Genomic DNA, 17820 nt, shown 5'->3' on the forward strand with positions numbered 1-17820 from the left:
AATTGATGCTGCTTTCACTTGTCCAGTATATCATGCAGTCAGTGGCCTGCGTGTGTTCCTCCTGCAGGGGAATGTCATGCTAACTCCATTTTCATCTGATCATTCAATTACATGTTTAGACCCTACACAAAAACACACACCTGCATGAGCATGCTGTTTAATTATAGGCTTTGGCCTACATTAACACAAAGGTGGGAATTCATTAAGTACATTTACTCAAGGACTGTACTTAAGTAACATTTTGAGATACTACATTGCATGCTACTTTGTACTTGTACTCCACTACAGTTCAGAGGTAAATGGTGTACTTCTACTCCACTACATGTATTTAATACCTTTAGTTACTTCTCAGATGTGGATGAATGATGTGAAATCTAATCAAGTGTTAAATCAGACTTTAGTTCCACCTGGAGTAAATCCACCAGCTACCCTGCAGTATACAAAGTCATTCAAACTAGCTGCACCTTTACCAGCTTTGAGAACACTTTCATGATCAATCCTTATAAAACATATCATATATATTATTCTGAAATGGACCAATCTGCACAACGACTACTTTTACTGTCGCTACTTTCACTATATTTGGATGATTATACTATTCTACTTTTAGTTCAGTAACATTTAGAATGCAGGACTTGTACTTGTACAGAGTATTCCTACTCTCTGGTACTTCTGATCTGAGTACTCTCCCTCTGTCTGCATGTCTTCCTCCTGCAGGAGAACCTCATGCAGACTCCATTCAACAATCTGATCATTTAATTACATTTTTTTTGGATTGACTAAATTACACACCTGCATGAGCACGCCGTTTGATTATAAGCTTAAGCATACATTTACATATTAAATATATACACCACTCATTAAGTAGCCTAGTTACCATTTCCAAAATCTTCATATTTGTTAAAATTGCTCCCGTAGTTTTCTACAAAGTGGTAAAGTGACCGTTACATGGCTTTAAAAAGTAATGAAATAACTAAAAGCCTCAAGAAAGTTGACATTTTACCCAATTAAAGTGCTACGTTTCGGGTGTAACATTATGCCGAATTGTAGGACGGACTGTACCCCTAATTGGAAAATGCTTTTCGGAAATTATCAAACGCATTTCTGCAGGTAAGGAGCAGCCCATTAAACTGGCAGGTTTCTGCATTACACTGGTCATTCAGCACGCAGTGGCTCTTGCTAGCTGCAGGGCTTCAATCCTCGTTCCGGAGTAAAACAGCAACATGTCCAAAAAAGATGCTCCAATGGTACCGGGCTGAAAAGCTCATCTCCCGACTGGTTACTCACCGAGTTGGCCATCCTGGAGGCCCCGTGTTACTGTTGTTTCATGGAGAATGAGTTGTAACTGAGAGGAGAGGTGAGTACAGTGTGCCTGTGACGGCGGACATGGTATCTCCTGACTGAAGCCACACTCAAGACTTGCAAAGCCTTGCCGGCTGTCAATTAACGAGAATAACCGGCAGCACTTCCGCTGTGGACTTTCAAAATAAAACCCCTGCAGTGCGGCCCTTCTCAGTGTGCCGCCCTAACTATGAGAACAAGATCTCTGAAGCCATTTCTCCGTGAAGGGACATGGTGTTTGTATTTGATTTACTCTAGTCTAGACCATGGCTCCAGAAATAACAACTCTACATAGATAGATAGATAGATAGATAGATAGATAGATAGATAGATAGATAGATAGATACAGATACTTTATTCATCCCTAATTTGGATGAAATTGTAATCTTTATAGGTGGAAGAAAGTATAAACATAATTTTTTTTTTTTAATTGATTCAGTTTATTAAGTGTAATTGCAAAGGGATTGTAATTACAAACATGATGTTCTAAATGTTGGGAATGGGAAGGAGTTCCTTTTTTAATCTGGTGGGAAATGTATTCATCTATTATTGTAAACCATATTTGGTTGAATTGATAAATGTTGCTTCTTAAAAAGGTCCCAATCAGCCTATGAATACAGCAACTGCACATCACATTGTTACAGTGTAGTGTGAGAACGTGGGAAGACTGGTTGTCTGTGATTCTCAATACTTAATCATCAGATTGAGTGAGTAAAGGCATTCATCGGCCCCTAGGTGTTTCATGTCAAAGGGGCAAACCTGTAAAACACAAAATAGGTTGTTTGGCCTTGTTTGCTGGTCTGTTGTGCTATAATAACGTTTATTTACAATAAATGGTATTCATGTCATGTGACACAGATATGGATCTTGTAGCTGCATATGTGAAACGGCTGTAATATAAAATCTGCTCTTTGCCCATGTCTATCAGGGACTGCTCTCAAACACACTGGACAAAGATATGAATGTGCTAACAGAACCAGTTGTGGTTAGGAGGATCATATACTTCACAAAACGGTTTATATTCTTTATTGCTATCCCCTCTGAATTTTGTTTAACGACACCAACAACAGAAATCAACATTACGTACAACTTTATTACCTGACAATCTATTCAATAAATAATATTATTTTCTTCTGTCGATTATTTTTCATTATTTTATATTGTATGTAAAATGTTGCTGTTTCCGGTATTTCCTTTCGTCAATTCGGCAAATTTAACGATGCTGAGTTGGAAAGCGCACGCGCAGCTTGGTGTACACGCTGGGGCTTCAGACAGAGCACGAGACGGGAAGAGCCAATAAGTGAAGAGCAGACACACAGTCCTCCAATGAGGTGGGAAGAACTATCCTGTAATTATGTTGCATTCATGTCCCAAGGGAAAACCGGCAAATAAAGCATGTTTAACAGTGTTAACGAGATGTTTCCGTTTAAAGCAGTCAAACACCGACACCGTGCAAATTGTGTGATTTAAAAATTGTACATTTGGCAACCCTTACTTTCAACAAAGAAAGCTGATACATAACTTTTACAAGATGTTTTTATACAAAGACTGTTATTTTTATAGGAAACATTTAACAGGGTGATTCTAGGGTTAACTTCACATTATTCTGACTTTCTTCATGTTTTGTAATGAGCCTCTTACTTTTAAACTTCACATCTTTAAGCTTTAGGGGCAGCAGCATGCACAATCAGAAACCCCCAAAATCTTTGTAATGGGAATTAAAAAATAACCATTGTATACTGTAGAACTAGCCTATATTGTTACCATCTGATCAGGTCACCCTTAATGTGACAGGAGTAACCTTATAGATACACTTCTAAATAGTGATAACACTTTTATTTTAATATGGGTAACCCCCTTGGGAACAGATGATGAGTACCATAGAATGAATATGGACGACATTACAGCTCCTGGGAGGAGAAGCCACCAGAGCTGGGAGAAGTATACTCAGATCTTGTACTTGAGTACAAGTAGAAGTATCAGAGTGTAATACTCTGTTGTGAGTAAAAGTCCTGCATTCAAAATGTTACTCAAGTAAAAGTAGAAAAGTATTAGCACTAAATATAGCCTACTTACCAAGTACCAAGAGTAAAAGTAGCCATTGTGCAGATTGGTCCATTTCAGAATAATATATATGATATGTTTTATAATGATTGATCATGAAAGTGTTCTCAAAGCTGGTAAAGGTGCAGCTAGTTTGAATGACTTTGTATACTGCAGGGGAGCTTGTGAATTTACTCCAGGTGGAACTAAAGTCTGATTTAACACTTGATTAGATTTCACATCATTCATCCAGATCTGTGAAGTAACTAAAGGTAGGCTATTACATACATGCAGTGGAGTAAAAGTACACCATTTACCTCTGAATTGTTACGGAGTAGAAGTAGCAAAAAATGGAAATACTCAATTAAAGTACAAGTACCTCTAAGGGGACAGTAGCCTATTGAGTAAATGTACTTAGTTATTTTACACCACTGCTCAGTGCCCCCATGTCTCACTCTTTTCAAAAATAATTATAATTCACTTTAAGAGGGAATTATTAAACCAGTTGTCAGCACTGAATACAAGCTATTTACACATCTATCTGCAGACATGCTATTCAAAGCTTCCTCTTTAAGTTTTTATAACGATTGTTACACAGCGGCTGTTACACCGTGCTGTAGTTTTTATAGTTCGCGTTTTGTGTGACAGTCGCTCTCTGTCAGTTTTGGTCCTCCAGCCTCGCCGTAGTTGCATGTCAGTTTGCGAGAGGCTGGATCTGCATGAATGGGGTAAAGTTCTGCAAGCAACATGAATAACTTTTATTTACTTAAACTCATCCTCTAATATGAAGTTACCCAGGAATCACAGTGGCTTTGTTAACACGAAAGCATGGGTAGTTGGTTAGCTAAGTGTTTGTGTAGATAACTCCATGTAGCTGTTATTAGCCTGTTCAGCTAGCTATTACTTATGTTGCGAGCTTCTGGGTAGTATTTTAATTTACTTTAATTATAAAGTAGCCTGTTGTCTAACATTTGTTTGTGCTATAGTTTTCTCAAGTGACTTCTTGTGTTGTATGTATGAATCGGATCAGCACCAGGATGACTAGCATAAGAAAGCGCGCTACATTGAACCTCTTTGAAAAATCCCTCTGTTTTATTTTCACTAGCCTTTCAGTAAAGACTGTTAATCTGAAAACCGCAACTAAGAGCAATGTCCTACAGAGCAGAGAGCACTCTTTAATTCGGTTTAACTATAATCTATCAAACATCACGGATTAAACAAAACAATCACTATTTAGCTGCCAAAATACACCATGGGCTGCAGCAGTGCAGTCAAACACCTGCTGGGCTTTATGGGAAACAGAGAAGTACTCAGATCTTGTACTTAAGTAAAAGTAGAAATACCAGTGTATGAATACTCTTAGTAAAAGTCCTGCAATCAAGATGTTACTCAATTAAAAGTATTAAAGTACTTTTGTACTTTTACTAAAGTAAACAAATATTAGTATCAACATATTGTCATTCTGCAGATTGGTCAATTCAGAATAATATGATATGTTTTGATTATAAATATTGATGCATTACAATGTTATCAAAGCCCGTAAAGGTGGAACACATTTGAATTATTTGTATTTACTTCTGGGTAGCATGTGAATTTGTGTGTGAAATGATATATCACATCATGTTAATGAAATTGAAAATGTATTTGTGTATGCGTTTTATGGTTTGGATACGCTTTAAATGAATTTGTTTTTTCCTTGGCCCATGCTTTACCCTTGCATAAAGTTGAATGTGTTGATTGATGGTATTTGGAGCATCTGTTCATAATCGAATCTCCACAGGGTGGCTTTAATTAATCAGGTTTGAAATATGTCATTTTGTTTGTGGTGCTTCCAGGGTTGAAGGCCACGTTTCTGTCCAGCATGTCAGAGTGCAGCAGAGAGTCCCACAGTAAAGCTCTGTTGGCTCAACACGGGTCCTGCTTTGTCCTCTCTTCTATTGCTAATGCAGAGCTAGCAGTACAGGCCAGCCTATATTGTTTTGCTGTCCAGTACAAACTCTGTAGAAACAACTGGACCGCTTTGTGTACAAACATTATTTTAGGTTTAGCTGACAATTGAGGCTCTTTTAGGGTTATGAATAGTTTTTAGTTAAATATTGACAGTCTTTAAATTACTGAAAAGGCCAGCTATTTCCAAACTATAGCTGTCCTCTAAACCATGAAGGGAGTTGTTTTATTGTTTCACCTAAAAAGTACATTTCTACTTCACACATTCTTGTCAAACGCTTAAAGACTCATTAAAGAATGTAAGAAATAAAAGCATTGACATTCAGATATTTCGTGATCAGCAACCACGTTGTCTAAAAACATCAGTTAATAAGCACACGCCAGACATAGTGTTAGTTTGTTGTGTCATAGCAGGTGCTGCTCACTTACCTGTCTGTGAAGCAGAGAGTGTGTGTGTGGAGCGTGCAGCTGTGTGTGTGTGGAGCGTACAGCAGGGTGGGGGAGTTCAGCAGGGCAGGCTGACTTATCAGTTAGATAACAGCCAGGGGGGGGGTTGGGTTTGGGGTCTGTTTTACATAAATTACATTTATCATATCAACACATTTCACAAAACTGTATTAAGTTAGTTGAAAGCAATAATGTTAAGTTGAACCCAGTATTATTGCTTTCAACTAACCTAGTGTATATATTTAATTAAAGTCAACGTTTCAGTTTTTTCAGTGTGACTAAAATGTTCCCAGTCAATTAAATATTTCTGATTCTGATAATCTGACCATACTAGTAAAGCAAAATTACTTGCCGCAAATAAACCAGCATTTGGCAGGCCGATGGTGCCTGTTTTGTACGTTCAGTGGCATCTTATAATTACATGTTTCATAATCAGCAGCAGACATATTCAAATGATTACCTCAAAAAAGTGTGCATTTCAAAACCTTTATAACCTTTATATCAAATGCCCCGCTATTTTTGCATGAATACCTTTTATATTGACAACGCAACTACATTGTAGGGTTTGGTGCTTTGGTTTGGTGCTCTCATAAAATGTTTACACAATGAGATTTCTGATCAATAATCATCAGTTATGGAGATATAATGACCTAGTGGGTATAGAGAAATAATAAGAAATTGAAAATGACATCACTTACTGTAATGCGACCTTTAAATCCAGGAAAAGTCAACAATTATGCCATATTAGAATATCCATAATCTGACCCCATGTCTGTCTCGTATCATGATATGGACACAGACAGCTGGGGGTCAGCACACATTGTCCGCCCAATGAGACGGCTAGAGGTCGGCTGAGCAACCTGTGAGTCAGTGAGTGTTGGTCTGCTGACGACTTCTGAATAATTGAATGAAAATGATGTCAGGGCCACAAGCCAATAATTAGAAAACACATGGCAGGGTTCAGGTTTCAGAGGATGGGTGCTGCAGACCTCCATTGATGCTCCGCAGCAACAGGTGGCTGCACCACTCTGCTTCTGTTTCAAAGGCTTACTCCACGATATGTGATATTCTTGATTTAAGTAAAAAGGTAGCACAGAGCCCTCCTGGGGTTCTAACACTGGTTACTGTCATTCAGCTGTGTTCATATATTCTGATGGAGTTTCTGCTCTCAGGTGCGACCCGCAGGTATGATGGAGGGTCTGAAGATACGCTTTGATTTCCCCAGCCCTGTCATACAAGCCCAGGTAAGACACTGAGTACGTTATCTGAGTGTATATTTACAGTACCATTCATGAGTTTGGACACAAATTCAATGGTTTTTGTTTATTTTAACTTTTGTTCTACTTTGTAGATTAATACAGAAGACATCAAAACTGTGAAAGAACACATGAAATTATCTAGTTAACAAAAAAGTGTTAAAAAAATCCAGAAAATGATTTATATTTTAGATTCTTCAAAGTAGCCCCGTTTTGCCTTGATGACAGCTTTGCACACTCTTGGCTTCTCTCAGTCAGCTTCATGAGGTCGTCATCTGGAATGGTTTTCAATTAACACGTGGCCCTGTCAGGAGTCAATTTGTGGAATAACTTGCCTTCTGAATGTGTTTGAGACCATCAGTTGTGTTGAGCAGAGGTAGAGTTAGTGCACAGTGGAAAGCCCTATTTGACTACTGTTGTAATCCATATTATGGCAAGAACCACTCAACTCTCCCCTGGGAGAGGAAGACCAAAGACACCTCTGCTGCAGAGGATAAATACATTAGAGTTACCAGACTCAGAAACCACAAATGAAATTAAAATAGAAGATGACCTTTTTTCTCCCCAGACGGTGAGAACACTTGTTGCTGCTGTGCTGAAGGAGAAAGGTTCCAATGGGCCGATCACACAGTCCTCTCCTCAGGTGAGCTACATACAGTGGGGCAAAAAAGTATTTAGTCAGCCACCAATTGTGCAAGTTCTCCCACTTAAAAAGATGAGAGAGGCCTGTAATTTTCATCCTAGGTACACTTCAACTATGAGAGACAGAATGGGGGGAAAGAATCCAGGAAATCACATTGTAGGATTTGTAATGAATTAATTGGTAAATTCCTCGGTAAAATAAGTATTTGGTCACCGACAAACAAACAAGATTTCTGGCTCTCACAGACCTGTAACTTCTTCTTTAAGAGCCTCCTCTGTCCTCCACTTGTTAACTGTATTAATGGCACCTGTTTGAACTCGTTATCAGTATAAAAGACACCTGTCCATGCCCGGCGCCAGGGAGGGCCAGGCCCTCCCATTTGACATTCTTGCCCTCCCCCAATAAACACGATTTTTATTATTTATAAAAATGTAAAAATATTTTTTTTTAATTTGTTTTGTTATAAATAAACTGTGAACTTTTATGCTACGATGTATGTGATGTCAGATAGTAACTAAAACAAAAAAATCGCAGGCTACGTCAAATAAATTCATGTGTCTGTTGTGATTCGTCCACATTTAGACCAATCACAGCGTCACACTCTGCCGCCTATTCTGGATTTGTTTATTGTTTATTGTGCATTCTGTAGACTCCCATTTAAGTTTGAATTACAAAATGGACATCAGAAATTGGCTCAAAAGGTCTAAGGATTAAAACGAAATAGCGATGAAAGAACTGCACCTGCCTTTGCAGCAGCACGCCTTATGTCACATGCTTGACCTCGGCAAACCCCGGGGCTGAGTTAGCGAGCCCAATCCTTGACTTATCAAAGCGGCCGCCACCAACGCTGTCCTCCGAGGCACAGCTCCTTGTGCCCCTACCGTCACCACCTGCGTTGCCACACCCTGTACCACACCCGCCATGCATCCTCCTCCTCCTCCGTGCCGGTGCCTCCAATACAGACGCTACCTTGCAGCACATCAACAGGTAGGCTACTATTGGGCCAGCAACCGCTCAAAGACCAACAGCCCCAGATGATCTTGGGGTTAATAAACCCAACCAGGTGAAACTGGATCGTTATCCAGGGGGATTGTTTTCAGGAAAGAAGCGCACTTTTGCCGCTGCATGGTACAACAACAGACCATGGCTTGAAGATTCGTTCAAAGCAGACGCAGCCTTTTGTTTCCCCTGTAGACAGTTTAAAGTACGTCTTCATCTGATGCGGCTTTTACTGTCAAAGGTTTTTGCGACTGGAAACACGCATTATAGACTGATAAAGGACTGCTAAGCATGCCGCATCAAAAGAACACATTTCATGTGAGCGTTTGTGGAGAGAGAGACAGATACGCGAGGAAACAAATAAGGAAATTAGTACTTTGGTGCAGATCAGCTGGCACGGAGCCGTTATTACGTGTCAGCTGTCGTTGATATTATAGCTTTTTTAGCTGTCAACCAACTCCCTCTTACGGAGCCTACACATGGCGGCGTGCGTTGCCGCTTCAACGCTTCTGCCCATTCACTTTGAATGGGGTGACGTCACGATTCGCCGAACTGCATTGTGGGAGCAAAGCGTAGCTTCTCTCGCGGTGCTCGCTGCAAAAGTAGAGCAATATTCTACTTTTGCCGCCTCGACGGAGGCGTCAGCCAATCAAATCCCGCGTATGCAAATCTGACAGTACAAGCGCTAGCCAATCAAACCGCGTGTATGTTGGGAGAGCCAGACCGCAGTTATTTCCCATATGTCAAAAAATGGAGGAGAAAATTATCGTGGCGGTAGGGAATCACCCGGTACTATATGACCAGTCCCTCTTTACATACAGGGATACAAACCGGAGGAGCCAGGCATGGGGGGAGGTGGCAGAGACAGTGGGTGAAACTGGTAGGTTTTCGCCTGTTTGGGGAGTTTATATCCAGTGTACTTCGTTTGAATGGACAGCTAGCAAGCATAGACAGTGTATTTAGCCAGCATGGATGTAGCATGAATGCTTTGCTTTGTATGTCCGGGGCGGGACATTCATGTGATTGGTTGTTGGTCGCGTTGTTCGTAAAAAATCCCCAAGCTTCAGACACGCCCACCGCCAAGCGGTAACGCACGCCGCCGTGTGTAGGGGCCGTTAGAGGTGACCACGATTCACTCCACAGCATGTCCGAGTCAGGCAGTGGGCTCTTCCTATCGCTGTTTGAGTATACGCTGCAGTACAAAGATGCAGAGTTGGCCTAAATAATGGAAAGCATTCCCCACACAGCAACATACACCTCTCACGACATGCAAAATGCCACAATAGAGCTAACAGCAGTTCATTGTCTCCGTCTCTACTATTTCTCTCAGAGTGCAGCGATGAGGAAGCTCCCATCCTTAACCAGTGTGCCTTGCTCGTGATTTACCAGTGTTTGTGCTGCCACGCACACAATGTTTCAAAAGTAGTTTATTTGTGTATGTATTTGCGATAAGTGTGCGTCTTTGCGCAATGCTGTTGGCCTTGCTGTTTGATATATATATTGTGCCGCAGGCCCGCAGCACGTGACGGTGTTGTGTGCCCTCCCATGAAAATCATATGCCCTCCCTTTAGATTTGTTCTGGCGCCGGGTCTGCACCTGTCCACAACCTCAAACAGTCACACTCCAAACTCCACTATGGTCAAGACCAAAGAGCTGTCAAAGGACACCAGAAACAAAATGGTAGACCTGCACCAGGCTGGGAAGACTGAGTCTGCAATAGGTAAGCAGCTTGGTGTGAAGAAATCAACTGTGGGAGCAATTATTAGGAAATGGAAGACATACAAGACCACTGATAATCTCCCTCGATCTGGGGCTCCACGCAAGATCTCACCCCGCGGGGTCAAAATGATCACAAGAACGGTGAGCAAAAATCCCAGAACCACACGGGGGGACCTAGTCAATGACCTGCAGAGAGCTGGGACCAAAGTAACAAAGGCTACCATCAGTAACACACTACGCCGCCAGGGACTCAAATCCTGCAGTGCCAGACGTGTCCCCCTGCTTAAGCCAGTACATGTCCAGGCCCGTCTGAAGTTTGCTAGAGAGCATTTAGATGATCCAGAAGAGGATTGGGAGAATGTCATATGGTCAGATGAAACCAAAATAGAAGTTTTTGGTAAAAACTCAACTAGACGTGTTTGGAGGAGAAAGAATGCTGAGTTGCATCCAAAGAACACCATACCTACTGTGAAACATGGGGGTGAAAACATCATGCTTTGGGGCTGTTTTTCTGCAAAGGGACCAGGACGACTGATCCGTGTAAAGGAAAGAATGAATGGGGCCATGTATCGTGAGATTTTGAGTGACAACCTCCTTCCATCAGCAAGGGCATTGAAGATGAAACGTGGCTGGGTCTTTCAGCATGACAATGATCCCAAACACACACCGCCCGGGCAACGAAGGAGTGGCTTCGTAAGAAGCATTTCAAGGTCCTGGAGTGGCCTAGCCAGTCTCCAGATCTCAACCCCATAGAAAATATTTGGAGGGAGTTGAAAGTCCGTGTTGCCCAGCGACAGCCCCAAAACATCACTGCTCTAGAGGAGATCTGCATGGAGGAATGGGCCAGAATACCAGCAACAGTGTGTGAAAACCTTGTGAAGACTTACAGAAAACGTTTGACCTCTGTCATTGCCAACAAAGGGTATATAACAAAGTATTGAGATGAACTTTTGTTATTGACCAAATACTTATTTTCCACCATAATGTGCAAATAAATTCTTTAAAAATCAGACAATGTGATTTTCTGGATTTTCTTTTTTCTCATTTTGTCTCTCATAGTTGAAGTGTACCTAGGATGAAAATTACAGGCCTCTCTCATCTTTTTAAGTGGGAGAACTTGCACAATTGGTGGCTGACTAAATACTTGCACCACTGTATTAACGCCAGAACCATTTCAGTCTGTGGCTTATGAAATATCTTCCTATTCCTTTTCTAAAAACTGTGATTGTTTCATTTGTTGGAGTTGCTGCCTAATTATGTAGCATTTCTATAAACAGTTTCTAAGAAGCTTGCATTAAAACAATAACTTTTCAGCTTTACTCCCCAAGCATGGTAATATTGTTGGTGCTGCTGGATGGATTTGTGTTTTCCTCAGAGCAAATCCCAACAACACAGACTCTACATGTTGTTTTCCACATTTACTTGGTTGTTCCACTGTTCACCCCGCTAATGAAGACAAACAAAAGTAGCATCCTCTTCCCTTGTGCCTTCAATCAAGCCTTTATTTCTCCTGGAGATCAAACCAGGGTGGCCGAGCCATTAGGGGGCGGGGGTTAGAGGAAACACTGATATGGCCCATTGCTGCAGAGAATCTGTCATTTTCACCCAGGAAGTTCTCTCCAGTAATGTCATGTTATAACCCTCCTGTCGTGTTCTCCCCCCCCCCCCCCCCCCCCCCCCCCTTACTTTGTTGAGGCCAACAATTTTACTGGTCTTTTTTAACTGCTCTTGCATTAACACAAAAACTATTAAAAATCACTGAATGTTATAAAACACAATTTTAAGCTGTAAACAAAGTCTTAGTGTACTGGTATACATGAATAACTGCAGTGCAAATACAAAGAATAGACACTGAAAATGTATTCCAAAATGAACATGTTGTTGATTTGGTTGTGTTCTCTCTGATGGATGAACACAATCTAGGGTTACCCATTCATTTCCACTGGCGCTCATTTTTGACCAGGAACACCATAGGTATAGTTTACTAACCCACAACAAATTCAATGAAAGGTGTGATAAGCAGTTTAATACGTTTAAATGCCTACTGTGAAGGATATCATAAGGCCTTGAAACAATCAAATGTAAAACAAAATATTTATGAAAGTAGTAACTCGGTCAGATTTGTCCCGAACACGACAGGAGGGTTATAGGCTAGATCTGGATCTATTTCTTAAGTTGTGTGTGTGTGTTTCAGGGTCCGGCTCTGGAGGCTCTGTGGCAGCAGTGCTGCAGTGACGGCTCTCTGGTGCGCTCCTCCTGCTGCGACGCCGTGGTCCTGCTGGTGGAGCAGCAGCATGCAGAGCTGCAGCACGTCCTCCACAGCGTGCTCAACCTGCTGCCCTCCGCCAGGTACAGTCACACCTCTCACCTGGACTCAGAGGCACCTTAAAGCAGACTGTACGCAGGGTTAATGTCAATATGTTTCAGGACAAAGTTTCAGTAACCCTTTACTGAATCTATCTTTCCTTGTACATCTTAGCAAAAGCATTTATTTATTTGTGTAAGCGGGTGATACAAACCATGTACTTCACATTCAAATTCACAAAGTTATGATGTGTAAAGCAAATGCTGACTAAATCTCCATTTCCATCCCACCACTCACTAACCGGTTAACAAGTTACAGTGTACATAAGTCCTGGATTCATAATAATAAAATAGAAATGTAGTTCATCAGCAATGGAGAGGAACAAGTGTGTGCAGTAATGATTGTTGGTTAAGTTTGAAATGAAAGAAAGTTCTACTTTTATGTGTGTCCATAAAATGTTCCCAGGAGTATCCTCATCATTCTCACTCTCAGCTAGTCAGCAGAATCTCGTAGGGTGCAGCCGTGGTATTTACCCATTCCTTCAAATCTGGAGACTTGTCTATTTTACAATGTCTCAGGATAATCCTGGACGCTGTTATCAAACCAACCATGATAACAGAAAATGCCCTTTTTGTAATATGCACTGAAAAACGAAACATTTAATTTTAAAATGGGACTACATCTACAGGAAGGGACTGAATAAACACTGGCAGACAGAGTACTGGTACTTTGATCAAGTACAGCATCTTTATACAGAAGCATAATACAGCCCTCAGTAAATGGACACTCCCACAGTGTCTTTGCCCCCTCTGCTGACTGTGATCCATTAACCCCCCCCCCCCCCCATCAGAGCAGGAGGATAAAGTCTTACTGCAAAGTGACCTTTTCTGTTCTCCATAATATGACTCGTCGTAAATGGGATTTGTTGGGTCGGCATTTTGAATGACCTTTTGCCAATGGTTGGTCGGACAATAAATAATTGGCCATAATCCTTTTTACACGCCAAAATAATGGACCGTATATCTGCACTGCAGCATCAATATGTTGATATGAACAATACATATAGTGACTATGTGGAATGGGAAAGAGGTATTGAGGAATCCACAGAATATAATCTGTTTCCCTCACTGCTATGAATGTTTCAAGCATCTTTTCAGTTCATGTTTTATGTTTCAGGCCCACAATAATACTCCTGAAGGTCTGTGGCCGTTCTCCTGTTACCCCATTTGTTGTGAATAATCTAATTATAAAACCCTAATGGAAGTGTCAACTCTAGGGAGACTTTTTACTATTAAATATACCCAGCACCTTTCTGTCATCATGATGCTTCCTGAGCTAGTAACACAGTCTCATTGTTCATGAAGCCTTATCTAAGCTAGATCCTAAGAAACCGGTCGGCCCGGACAACGTAGAACCTTTCTTTTTAAAGATAGCTGCAGATGTTATTGCTCTTCCTCTTACTACTCTTTTTAACCTCTCCCTCAGCACAAATGCAATTCCAAAAGTATGGAAGTCAGCTTATGTCTTGCCTTTACTAAAAGGAGGGGAGGCAACTATTTAAAATAACTATAGGCCAATCTCTAAATTGTCAGTTCTGGCTAAGGTGCTCGAACGCGTAGTGAGTGAACAGGTAAAGGTGTTTTTATGTAACAATGACATCCTGTCTAAACATCAGTCAGACTTCAGAAAGCAACACAGCACCATCACTGCCACAATGAAAGTGGTGAATGACATTATGAGTATTTTAGATAATAAGCAGAGTTGTGCAGCTCTATTTATTGACCTGTCCAAAGCGTTTGATACCGTCGATCATCGCATCTTAAAGCAGAGGCTACTCAGTATCGGCATATCCAGCCATGCAGTGGTTGGTTTGTGAACTACCTCTCTGAAAGGTCCCAATGTGTTCACTTTGATGGGCTGTCTTCTGAGTGGTTGAACATTGCTAATGGTGTTCCTCAAGGTTCTGTTTTAGGTCCACTTTTATTCTCCCTATATATCAACAGTTTAGGTGAAAATGTGAATGAAGCTACTTTACATTTGTATGCGGATGATACCGTGATGTACTGTGCAGGTCCCTCCATTAAGGAGGCTGGTGTTAAATTACAGGCTGTTTTTAACATTATTCAGACTCAGCTTGCTGAACTTAAGCTTCTTTTAAATGTTGATAAAACCAAGGTAATACTATTTTCAAAAGCTAAAAAGACTCCAGACACTGCTTTGGATATTGTTACTATGCAAGGACAAGTACTTGAAGTGGTTACCTGTTATAAATACTAGTCACTGTGACCTTTTGACCTGTGCTGGACTATGGTGATCTGATCTATATGAATGCACCTGCCCATTGCCTGGAAAAGTTAGATGCCGCCTATCACAGTGCTCTGAGATTTGTTACTAACTGTAAAGCACTTACTCATCACTGCACCCTGTATGCCAAGGCAGGTCTGCCTTCACTAACTGTACGGAGACTCAGTCATTGGTACATGTTCATCTATAAAGCCATGTTGGGTAAACTACCTTTTTATATCTGCTCTCTGATCTCTCGACGAATTGAAAGTACATATTGCCTGAGATCTCATGATGTTGTTTTATTAAATGTGCCAAGTGCTAGGACTGTCTTAGGGAAGAAAGCTTTTAGTTGTGCAGCTCCACTAAATTGGAACAGTCTGCAAACATGTTTCAAACTGAGCACTTTGGTTCCCCAGCATCATTTTAAAACTCAGCTGGGTGACATGCTGTTTGATACTCATGGTACCTGTCTCTGTAAATAGAGTTTGTAAACTGTACCCTGTACATTATGTTGTATGTCATCCTTATTGTTGTTCTGTTGTTTTTATGTTACATGTGTAACTAATGTCCTGCAGGTCACCCTTGAAAAAGAGATCTTTTGATCTCAAGGGGCTTCACCTGGTTAAATAAAGGCTACAAACAAACAAACGGAACAGACTGCTCCACACCATAATGATGACAAACATTTTCCATGTTCTTTCCCTGACATTTGAAACACACTCTTACTTACAGGGGAAGCATTAGGTGGTGCTGGGGGGAAAGCAATGGGATTCTTCCATTGGATTTTAGAATAAAGCAGAAATGAAGCTCTGTGGCAAACACACATTCATGATTCTTACAGGACAGGTTCATCTCCCCATATCAACACTCCTTTCATGTTGTCTTTAGCGTACATGCAATAGGCAGATGAAACAAATCTAAAGTAATACTATAAACAAACATCGTAAAACTAAAGGCGGACTGTTTGGCGTGATGTTTTTTTGTCTCTTTTAGACACTTGTTAGCTACTGCCGTTTTTAAGACGCATAAACGTTGGACAAGTGGGGTATTTACTGACGTTGTGGAACGAAATCATCTTGTGTTAACCTCAGACTTGATTTTAGGCATCTAACCAAAATCTTCAAAAATGTGTTTTATGACACAAGGGAACCAGACGTGCTAAAATGTCAACTCATTTCCAGAGTTGAGGACTCATTCCTGCACCACTCTATACCCACCTAACTTTTGCCCCGTTTGGAACGTTGGCTTTAAATTCCCTCGATCGTGGATAAACTGGAAAAACTGAAACGTTGACTTGAATTAAATGTAATATGTCAACACATTTCGCATGACTGTACTAGGTTAGTTGCAAGCAATAATATGATGTTTAAATAGAAAAGTACTTTCAATAATATTAACATACATACATAATATATTTAATTCAAGTCAACGTTTCAGTTTCTTCTGTGAAGAAAAAGGCATAACAATGACTTTGAGCTTAAATAACTGCCCTCATGTGATCATGGCGATGGTCCTGCAGTAAACACATGACTGATAATGATCCTCTCAGATTTATTTTCACTAACGGTACAGTTTTCCTCTTTCCTTGAATCTTTCTTGATCTTTTTTTTGTATGTTCTGTGTTTTACCATCTGTGAACAGAAATGTCCAGGGGCTGATGAAGGTGATTGGCAGGCTGCTGCAGATGCAGGCAGACCAGAGAGACGCAGAAAAACACTTCAGCTGTCCTTACTCCATCAGGTCAGCCTTTCTTTGTTTCAATGTTTGTGTTGTGTATTCATAAAACACATGTACCAAATCAAAAAGCACATTTCTGCCTCATATGTTTATATTTATGTTTTGTCTGCAAAAGGACAAAACTAAGAATTTTCTCCACCGCTTTCGGGGCGAGTAGACAAATTCTTCTTTAGTTTTTTACATCTGTGATTCTGAGTGTTCTACAGTATAGCATTACTACATGGTACAAGTGTTTCAAATCCAAACTCCTCCACCAGGTGAACATCTGCTCAAAGATAGTAGATCAACCCTGTGAGAGACTCTGAATCAGCTCACCATAACTTCTGACCCAAACATGTCCTGAACAGAGAATATGAATTGTTACCATCAAATCAGGGATACCGGGTCCCACGATTTAATAAAGTTAGTCAGACTTGATCTGACAATAAAGTATTATCGTATCATATTGTATGTTCTCTGGTTACACCCAGAAATATCTGTATTATTCATCTGGACTTCACACATTAGGGACACGCAGACCTTGTTATTTACCCCTCGTTTCCCTCTCTTTTTACTGGGGGAACTGCACACAGTAGGACACTGGGTGTTTCTCAATCTCGAGTAAAGCTGCTCCAGAGCCACTATTTCAAGCATACTACGTCATTGAGTGCCGCCGAAGTACTGTTCCAATGTCCAGCATACTTCGTTTGGAGAAATTTCGAGGCTGCACATGTGTAGACTCCGCAGTCTTAAAATCCCCACAATGCTTTGCGCACGGACCAGTTTCCCCAAATCTGTGGCGGAAAATGTAAGGCGGGGCCTCTCATATGAAGCACACCTGCACACTTGCTAGCCTGTTCCACTCTTCGTTTTCCGAATGCCAGGAAGGATTCTTGCCTCGCTTCTGAAGCAAGACACTCGGAAGACATGTGCTACCAAGCAAGCGTACTCGACATTGAGAAACACCCACTATGTTAGGAGACCTCTGATTTAATTCCTTTGATGTATCAAGAAATATCTGAATTTGCAAACATATAACCATGGTTACCAAATGATCTTGTATAAATATAGGCTATGCTTCGAGCATACGCATACTGTATATACGTGAGATAATCAGA

At 40.8% G+C, this 17820-nt stretch overlaps 2 protein-coding genes across 5 annotated transcripts in view; one reads left to right on the plus strand and one right to left on the minus strand.

Moving 5' to 3' along the window:
* mllt3 (MLLT3 super elongation complex subunit) overlaps positions 1 to 5794 on the minus strand; it is a 109572-nt gene extending 103778 nt beyond the window's left edge. For 3 of the 4 annotated variants that reach the window (XR_004571072.1, XM_034236626.1, XM_034236624.1), the window contains exon 1: positions 1288 to 1408. Coding sequence is in view for 2 of the 4 variants with exons in the window: in XM_034236626.1 (XP_034092517.1) it covers positions 1288 to 1299 (12 nt within the window). In the remaining 2 variants the exon portion in view is untranslated. Of the gene's footprint in view, positions 1 to 1287; positions 1409 to 5760 lie in introns of those variants that run through there. The other variant, XM_034236627.1, reaches the window with a different exon arrangement.
* The window catches only part of focad (focadhesin), a 79310-nt gene continuing 65519 nt past the window's right edge, over positions 4030 to 17820 (plus strand). Inside the window, 5 exon segments of the mRNA XM_034236623.1 lie at positions 4030 to 4112; positions 6951 to 7022; positions 7603 to 7677; positions 12590 to 12744; positions 16628 to 16726. Coding sequence (XP_034092514.1) covers positions 4104 to 4112; positions 6951 to 7022; positions 7603 to 7677; positions 12590 to 12744; positions 16628 to 16726 — 410 coding nt within the window. The 5' untranslated portion in view covers positions 4030 to 4103.

This window comes from Gymnodraco acuticeps, unplaced genomic scaffold (assembly GCF_902827175.1).
Source record: "Gymnodraco acuticeps unplaced genomic scaffold, fGymAcu1.1, whole genome shotgun sequence".
NCBI classification, from domain to species: domain Eukaryota; kingdom Metazoa; phylum Chordata; class Actinopteri; order Perciformes; family Bathydraconidae; genus Gymnodraco; species Gymnodraco acuticeps.